General features: G+C 38.1%; 1 protein-coding gene across 1 annotated transcript in view; it reads left to right on the plus strand.

Annotated features, from left to right (window-relative positions):
- The window catches only part of ALKAL1 (ALK and LTK ligand 1), a 39038-nt gene extending 31563 nt beyond the window's left edge, over window positions 1-7475 (plus strand). Inside the window, exons 4-6 of the mRNA XM_041122846.1 lie at window positions 1412-1492; window positions 3829-3905; window positions 6814-7475. Coding sequence (XP_040978780.1) covers window positions 1412-1492; window positions 3829-3893 — 146 coding nt within the window. The 3' untranslated portion in view covers window positions 3894-3905; window positions 6814-7475. The remainder of the gene's footprint in view (window positions 1-1411; window positions 1493-3828; window positions 3906-6813) is intronic.
- The last annotated feature ends 2331 nt before the right edge of the window (window positions 7476-9806 follow it).

The raw sequence follows: 9806 nt of genomic DNA on the forward strand, positions 1-9806 counted from the left end.
ACTCAGATAAAAAATGGCAACAATTTTCCAGTTTCAAGTTGCAAAGGCTGCTTTGTCAGTTTATTGAAAAGCTTATTTGTGGCTGAAAAATCTCATGAAATCTACATATTACTGTGAAATATATCTAATGTTCAAGTGTGTTCACTGTCATAGAGAGGAATCTTCTCTCCAGCTTGTGGTAGTTTGGCTCCACTATCCAGACAGAATTGGCTTGGTATGTTTTACCAGGCTGATAAGCCACCTTTCAAGTTGTGAAATAATTTTTGCCCAGAAATGCTTACTATCTTCCTCTGACAGGAAAGTTAGTCAAAGCAGCATGATTCATATCGATCCTTTTGTAGTGCTGCTTGAAACAAGCTCCTCTTATTCAGGGTTTCTATTTGTGCTGAATTTAGGGGATGCAAGTTAAATTTACTCATGCAGTTAGTGTCAATTTATGTCAGTGTTTTCTGCCCAAATCACAGGAAACTCATCCCCAGCTGTCGGTGGTAGTATTCCTAGGCAGGTTACATGATGCAAATACTACATTTTTGCTCTACTTTTCAACTGGGATGCCATCAGTAATACCTCCTCTGGGCCATCAGCAATTATGGAGGGGCTCTTTGGCAACTTGTTACCTTTAAGCCATGTTTTGGAGACCAGTAGCTTATCAAATACTAATGTGGGCAGATGACACATATCTAGAGAAGGGAGCACATGCTGGTAGAACAGAGACACAGCATGCTAGACCCTGGGCACACACGGCTTTGCCTCACCCAAACGTTGAAACACATGCTGCCCTCTGCACATCTGCACCCTTTCTTGCTAGGACTACTTTAACAGGAGATGGGTTCCTAGATGCTATTCAACTGTCTTTTTTTTTCCTCAACACCCACATTGTATATTAGGAACTTCATGAACCATGTATGTGCAAATTAGAAGCATTAGTACATGAAGCTACTTCATCTTTCCAGGGCTTAGAAACTTATATTTGCTTAAAATGTTGCTTTTATTTATCTTTAGAAATAATATCTGCATTCCATCTACATTATTCCTTCTACATTAGAATACTGACTACTGAGAACATGAAATTCTGTTGTAGTTGCACCTTTCTATTTTTCACCATATGAGAAATTTTACTGTTAATTTTGAATTACTGGAATTTCAAGGCTAAGCCAGTCCATTATTTCCAAGGGCCATTTTTCTGTTATGCAGATCATGAGCATAATAGCATAGCAATAGTATTTCTTTCTGTTATTTCAGTAGCATTGTTATACTGTGTTGCATAATATTTGTTTAAGGTGTAGTAAAAAATTAAATGTGAATTTGTCAAAACACATGGAAGTTAATTCTATGTGTTGATGTCATTCATTGAAGCTGCAAAGCAGCGGCACTGAGAGCTTATGGTTGACTCCTGCTTACTTTCAAACAGGGCCAGTCACATTTTCGTCAGAGTGTAGCAAGCACTTCCATCGACTGTATCACAACACAAGGGACTGCTCAACACCAGCCTGTAAGTAGTAATTAAAGTACCTTATAATGATAACTGTGATGCTTGTTTAAGAGCAACCTACCTTTCCTACTAAGTTTTGATGTGCTGGTACTTTTGTAACTGTTGCTCTTTACTTTAGCACTATACTACAAAATATACCCAAGGTCTTCTAATATACAAAGATTTTCTATTAATGCACTTGCAGTCAGCTGCAAATAATGGAGTTCCTTCAAAGTGAGACTAGCAGAAATGAAATGAAAACTACACTCTGAAAAACCAGTCAGGCATGCTTATGCAGAGGGCAGATATGAAGCCATATTCTCCTTCCTGCTCCCTTTACCTCTACTTACTAACTTGTGCAATAAGATAATATTGAACCATTCTCTATCATCTTCTCTTAACACTCAATAGTGTGGTTATATCTTGGTTTTTTAGAATATTTCAGTTTGTGATGATAATTTTCTATTATATGACCATTGTTAAAGAACACAAAATCAATTAATTCATCATTTCTGTTATTGATACTTGCAGTTCTTATCAAACAATATTCCAATATGAGATCCACAGATTTGCTTTAACACAGCCTCAATGTAATTTTGTCAGAGATTGAAAAATAAAACTGTCCTAAGGAGTTATTAAATGGATAAAACAAGCAACCAAACCAACCAAACAAAAAACCCCAAACAAAATGGAAATCCCTTAAAAAAAAGATACTTGGGCATTCTCTAGTGCAATGGACAATTCAAATAAAGTGAGTGGAAAATAAGCAATACCATTTAATTAGAAAAGGTGAATCTCATTAGTGATGTGTAAGCACAAACTGTGGACCAGGATGCTTTGGAAATTTTTCAGGATTTAACATGAAAAAATAATGACACTTCTTGTCTGCATGACTTAGAAAGATGGTAAACACTTTTTGTGAGCAGCTGAGATGCTCTCACCAAAGCTCCACACCTCAGAGGATCTGGCTTTTGAAAGGGTCTGCAGCAACCCTCATCTCCATCCGCCCTTACAGTGTTCAGAAGTTGGAATGTAGAAATCCATGGCTGATCCTCAAAAGATATACATATAGCTTTGTAAGTAGACATATGAGTAGGCTAGACATATATCTATTACATGCTGCATAACAAAAATACCATGTGTGTTGCATATTGCATACCTTGACACATGGATCCAGAGTATATGAATATTATTTGGACTCCCCTGTATTGCCTGAGTGCTTCCCTTTATTTATGAAGAAACACAGTCATAATATTTCTCTTCTAATTAAATAGCTTTTCTCTAAATTTAAAAACAAGATTGTGGTTAGGACTGTGTGAAGAACTGATTTTTAAGTTCAACTATCAAAGCAAAATGTAAAATAAAAAATGCAATTAAAACCAAAGCAGGTTTTTTTTCCTCCTTTATGTCAACCAAACCCAAAGCAGACAATGAGTTTCAATCAACCTGAAATGTTCTGTTGATCTGAAAAGGAGAGCTAAACCCTCAGAACTGTCTCCACCTTATCCAGCACTCAGGGTTTAGAATTGCTATCAAGGCTGATCATAGCCACGATCTTTTCCTATCTCTTTGAAGGGGTTGGATATTTTCTTTCAAGGACACCTTAACCACCATAGGCTGTCTGAGGATGAGTTACTTCCTCTCTTGCTGACATGGTTATATTCTGTACAAACATTCCCTGAAGAACTGAACTCGGGTTATCAGTCTCTTGCTGTTGGCACAATTTCTATTAAGTTTTATTAAAATACTTGTCAAGCAAGAGAAGAAAATTTCACCTAAGTATTTCTTGTTACCAAATAGTTAGATCTTTCCATCAGAAAGAATGGCAGTGGCTCAGGGGCCACTTGAACCAAGTGGTTATTTGAACCAAGGACACCTGAGAGAGAGACAGCAAGTAAGACATGAGTATCTCTAGTCTGATGATTAGGAGATGTACTGACGTGGCAAACATGGATTTCCATCAATATTAATACTAAGTGGAACAATAAAAAAGTTGAAAGAGCCTGACCTCAGACAACCTCATAGTCTGCTGGTTAGAATAGCCTCCCAGTTAATAAGTTAAATTCCTTCAAGTAAAGTTAGGAGTTGAACCAGTACTTCTGCACCTTAGGAGGAAACTACTTGGTAGAAAATTAATTGCTACCATCACTCACATTTCCTTTAGAGCCCTAGCTAGGATAAAGTACAATGTAATTTTGCATCTTGCACACATGATTTCATGAATTTCCATCAGAGAATGTTTTCATTGTGTAGAGTGTCTGAAATTCTAGTACAAATTCTGCATTAATTTTATGCAGTTTTTTGAGGGTATCTGGCAACTGAGATTCATTATTGTTGTGCGTAATTTTGTTTTATAGATTATAAAAGGTGTGCAAGGTTGCTAACAAGATTAGCAATGAGCCCTTTGTGTACACAGTCCTAGGATGTTCGCTATGTAAGTACCATTTTTCCCACTCATTTTCTTATTTGTTGAATGGTGTAGTGATTTACTTCACACTTGTACCTTGTTATCAGGCATGCATACAGAAATGTGATATTAACAGGGTACATCAACATGCAGCTCTGGCATTGCTATAGGGACTGACTGGTTCCTCATGGAAATAGCGAGAAGCACAGATACCTCTGATAGGCCCCACTGTAATTTCCTACAAGTCACTTGTGGCACCATAGTCCATAATTATGCACTGGGTGACCTCTTACTGTTCAAAATTTTAAGGAGTCTGGTTGGTGAAAGAAAAATGCATGACGACTTCATCAACACATTTGTTTCAGGCCTTTCAGAAGAGGGCTTTGTTGTTAATCCATGGAAGAAGCAGAATGTCTTGGTCTCAGGTCTGCCAATGCAATTTTCATAGATACCCTGTCACTATATTCATCTTTGGGACCACTTTTCATTCCCAGATTGTCTCCTGAGAGTTTCTCTAAAGTTAATACCACTTTATGGTGATGGAAGTAAACTGAATATAAAGATGTGACAAAGCTAAAGGCTTCAAGTAACAGGCTGTGGAAGCAACCAGTCCATTCTTGTTTATGAATAGCATGTTAAATGTGTTAAATAGCATTGTCACTGATAAAAGGAACATCTTCAAGTGAGCTGTTTTCTCCAGTTGTTCAAATATCAATAAGATGGTTACACTTCCAACAGTAATTTGAAAAACAGCACTGGTTATTATTGACCAATAAAATATAAAAAAATCAGTGAATTTAATTTATTTAAATTTCTTCAAAGATGGTTTCCTTTCACCACCTCCTCCTGACAAATACTGCAAACTTGGAGTTTGGGGGAGTTGTGTATGTCACTTCTTCCTGCATCAAGACTTCAATTCATACTAATCAAGAATAAGAAAGGAAGAGTAGGATGTGAGTCAGTGTTAGCTGATTTGATTTCCAAGTGGAGGTGGGATTCATTTTGGTGGCTGTGAGAAAATGCTTTGACGAAGATGGCAATATTTCAATGCTGAGAAGAAATTACATAATTTCTTTCTCTTCTCCTTTTCTTTTCTTAACTATTTTCAGCCTGTTTGGCCTCTTGCCTTTGAGGTCTTGCAGATAGTTTTGAATATATCAGGGGCACTGAACCAGAAACTGACTAGGGATCTCATTACTTTGCCAGGATCTCCCTCTCATGACTAGGGCAGGAATCCTTCTCTGAATGCCCTTTTTTTAATAAAGTTTGGGTTGGTTTTTTTAGGTGCCCAAATTCCTGTTTGTTGTCAGTGTTCTCTTTCCAATCTCAGCTTTCTAAAACATCCCAGCACTCTTTCCTTTTCTGCACTTTCACCTATTTAGCCTGTGTTTTTCCCTCATCTGTATCCCTTTACACGCCTGGGTTCATAGCTCAGGGCTTTCTGAAAGATTTCTGGGTGTTCCAATACTTTCTTCCTTTCCTTTCCAGAGGAAAAGTCAAAGGTCTGCCTCCATATCCACAGTACAGAAGCATCTATCTCATCCTATTTCCAACTTTAAAATACAAAAGGATCAAAAGTTGCTATGATTTGCAAATCCAGGTGTTCTAATTTGCCTGCCAAAAATACACTCAGAGAGATGACATGTGGGGAAGGGAGGGTTTAAATGGTAAGCAATGTTGGCAGCTCTTGTTCACTTTAAGTTTTATCTGGGTTAACTTTCTCTCAACTTTGTTAAAAATAGAGAAAACATCATAGGAAAAAGTAGAGCTATGATCTGAGTGTTTCCCAGCTCCCTCTGTGCTCCCTCACCCTGTTCCTTCACCAAGTAGATAGAAGTGGCTAGTTTCCACTAGAGGTAAGATGGGCTTAGGTCCTCCTGTTTACTCATATCCAGTATCTTTTTGGAATGGAAACATTTTCCTCAGCAGGATGAAGAGTGGCAGGAGTCGCTCTCTCTTCCCTCCAAATAGATCGGGCATCACAGGAGTTACATATGTTCATCCCTCAATAATGCTGCATTTCTAGCATGATTCTGTGACTGCTTCTACTCCATCTTTTGGCACAGAGGATCTGTTTTCCTCACCACCTTCACACTAGCTTAGAGAGGAGAGGGTCATAGTTCCTGTTTGCTGTAAGGGAATTTGCCTTTGCTTTAACACCTGAGAGACTCTTGGAGATTCTCGGTTGCCTTGAAGAAGGAGGCTCTCCCGCTTGAAGGACTGACAGCTATTTTTAGGCATTTCTCCCACATGCACTAAAATAGGCTGCATTTTCCTCATAAAAAAGAGCTGCGGGGCTATTATGCGAATATTTTCCTCCCTCTCCTGGAAGTGCCCGGGTACAAAAAAGAGACGTGGCCTTTTGCCGTTAGAAATGAAGTTTTGCCGGGGAAAAGCCGGTCTTCCCGCGGGAGCTGCTTGGGGGGCGGCCGCGGTCTGTTTCAGCACCATGGAGAGGGCCGCCGCGGGGGCGGCGGCGCGGCCCCGCGGCTGGTGTTGGAAGCACACCCTTCGGGGCAGGTAGTGGCCCTTACGGCTTCTAGGTTTGGTTTTGGTTTTTTGTTTTGTTTTGTTTTGGGTTTTTTTGTGTGGTGTTTTTTTTTTCTTCCTAATTCAGATCCTTGCAAATAGAAGTAAAGAATTTGGTGAAACCCAGAATCTAGAAATGCCCATGACACTGTGCATGGGAAGCTTCCTTGTACGATGCAGCTGCATGGACCGCTATGTGTTAAACCTCTTAGCATCGATGCTGAGGATTTGCCACAGAAAAACTCATTAGTGTTCACAGGAGGGCAAGACCCACTGGCATTCTGGAGTTAATCTTAAGATTTATGCAATCCACAGGAAACTCTGATTTATAAACAGAATGATACTAAGCGGGCTGCCTCTGTGTTTTGAAACTAGTTATAAAATGGCACGTCCTTTTCTCTTTCAGACTTTCTACTAAGGAGAGAATTCTGATTTGCCAAGAAAGTGCCTTGAAATCTTCCAAGACAGAGAAGACATCTTTTACCTTTTTGATTTACAACGTTTTGTTACTAGATGCATTTTATTTTCATATATTTGTCGGACATTCCATGTTTGTGTGAAACATTATTTTATTTTAATTTGTAAATTTGTTGCCTATAGTTCAGACAAGCCAATTATTTAAATACATTGTATATAAAGAATACTAATGATATACTGATTAAACGTTATAACCGTATGCAGGGAGCTGGTAAAATTTTGCTGTTTCTCTTGTTCCATTGTATTTACATCATTCTGCTCAGGCTCTTACTTTCATTATTTGCACTAACTTGAAATGCAGAAGTCTATGTAACTGAAATCTGAATACGCTGTAAGTGGGGAAGTTTTACTTGCCATGGAAGATATTTTATATTATGAAGCTTTGTTAATATATACATATATATTATTGCGCATCAGAAAAAAAGATTTGCTCAGAAATGCACCTTGCTTTCAGGAACATTTGTATGACTATTCTGGATTTTCATCAGTTACATTTGTACTGGCACTTACAGAAAGAGTTGCAAATAATGTAAATATAAAGACTGGAAAACTGCAATGCAGTTTTGGTGGAATAAAGAACTTAAAAATAAACAGTTTTCCAGGAGGGGTTATTTAAATTTATTAAGAGGTTACTTATTTTATATATAAATTGAATTTATCTTGTGAACTTGAAATAATTTTCCATGGAGAACTTCAAACTTGTGGCTTTAGTTTTTTACAGCATTTCATTTTCAAGTGGTAAATTTTATTCAGATATTCATTCTTCAGCTGAATGAGGTGCAAACAAAAATGCATCATGCACCCACTGTGAACAAGAGAAACCTGCTGTGAGGATGAAGAGAGGGCAATAAAATAGCCCAGTAGAAGAGAAAATACTTTAAAGTATAATATCTTAAAACCAAGGGATATAATGAATTAATTTGACTGGTGACACATCAAGCTTAACTATTAGGGAAGAATGCAAAGCACAGTTGCTGCATCTTTCTTATTTAAAATCAAATTGTGATGATAACATTTGCTACCCATTTGTCTCAGCTCTTTTATTGCAAGCTTATACAATTGCTTTACAAAGAAGCCAGTACGAAGTGAGGTTTTTACGGTCAGGCCCAGAGTAATTGACAACACACATTGATTACTGTGCCCAAATCGCAATTCTTGTGATTAAGTGACCATTCAAACTAATCCCTTCAGATTAGATGTTGTCTCTATCCTTTCCCTCAGTGTGGACTTCCTGAGCCCCTTAACTCCTATGGCCAGCACTTTTCCCTCTACAGAATAGCAGGGAAGCTCTGCCCTGGTATTCCTTGTCAAATACCAAACAGCTGCCTTATTATCGAAAGGGGTTTTGTTTCTTCTTTCTACATTGTTCAGTGTGTTTCAGCACCGAAGTTGTGCAGTGTCCTACGATGCACCAGGCAGTCCAACCCAGAACTTCTACAGGTGCTATCTATCATGTTCTGTCTGGGCAACAATATATTACAGAAGGTGTTTCTAACCAGCTCCTTAGTCGCAGCTGTTGAAATAGTTACTCCCTCTGTAGTCCTGGCTAGAAGGTTGCCCTGTGCCATTTGTATTTATGCTTAACACCGTTGTTTTTCGAACTTTTTGCCATCATGTTCTTTTGGTAAGAGCAAAGTTTTCAAGCCTCATTCTAATCCATGTTGGAGGCAGTATTCATACTGAAGATACACTAGCATATGGGAAATCCTAGTGGCTGAATGGTGAGATGGATAACCTTCTTTCTGTGTGAGTATCATACTTCATAGAAGGATTATCGGCCAAAACACTTCAGCCAGAGGAGAAAGGATGAGGCCCAGAATAGAGATCAGAGGCTCCGAGAAAAGCATCTGTATTTTTTGTATTTTTTGCCCTGCTTTTGTGATTCCACTCTGGTTTGTTTTCTCAATTTTTAAAAAAGTCCCTCCTTTCTCTCCTCAAGGGACTAAAAACAATGAAAGGAGAAACAGAAAAAGTGTTTTTTTTCTGACAGTGACTTTTTGTGATATTTGAATTCCAATAAGAAAACGTAATTTGGGTTATTTAATATAATTTGGGGCCTCATATCTAATGTGCTAAATCAAGAGCTTCACCTTTCTGAAAATAAAGGCATCCTTTTCCTATTGAGTAGAAAAGTGAACGACTCCCTATCTTTGAGAAGATTCACAGATGTTACAAGGATTCTAAGCAGAGATTAGTATGGCAAGTTGAAATGTTGATGAAGGAAAAGAACTGCATTAACTGAATAAGAAGATAAAAAAACCAGTTCTTCTAATTTTGCAGAAGTCATATGGCTTAGATTTTTTTCTGGAGGCAAGTTATTCTTTGAGACAGCTGTGGCACGGATTCGTTCTTTCTGTTAGGCCCTAGAGACTTTTTGATGCTCAGTACGCTCTGAATGCCTGGAATAAACCCCAGATTTTCTGTACCCTGCCTCTATACATTCTTTTGGCACTGTTCATCATAGTTTTTAGATGCAAAGCTACTAAAGTTAGTAGTACAAAAATCACAAAGTAGCATAGCATAGTCACTTTACTATTTAAGCTGAAACATACCTTGTATTTCTTCTGTTCTAAAACTTGTTAATGGGCCTGCATTTGGGGAATCAAGTCTAGAGTGTAGTTATTTGGAAACACAGTAAAGAACTAAATGCCATAGAAGCTGAGAGGAGATGATAGTGTTTTTTTCTGGGTTAAATTGATTTCACATGATTGTTGTCTCTTCCAGCTTTCCTTTAATTTTTTCCATATGATTAAATCTAAATAATATTTTGGCTTCGGAAACAAGGTCTGCTTATGGCTTTTCCCATAACTACGTTGTCCCTGCAGGTTCAAAAGGTTCTGTCTAATTTCTGTTGTGATGGAGAATATTGGATAGGGACAGGGCCAGCAGCTACAGTAGTGCCTCATCCCTGTCTTTCACTCC

Source organism: Aquila chrysaetos, chromosome 4, assembly GCF_900496995.4.
Source record: "Aquila chrysaetos chrysaetos chromosome 4, bAquChr1.4, whole genome shotgun sequence".
NCBI classification, from domain to species: domain Eukaryota; kingdom Metazoa; phylum Chordata; class Aves; order Accipitriformes; family Accipitridae; genus Aquila; species Aquila chrysaetos.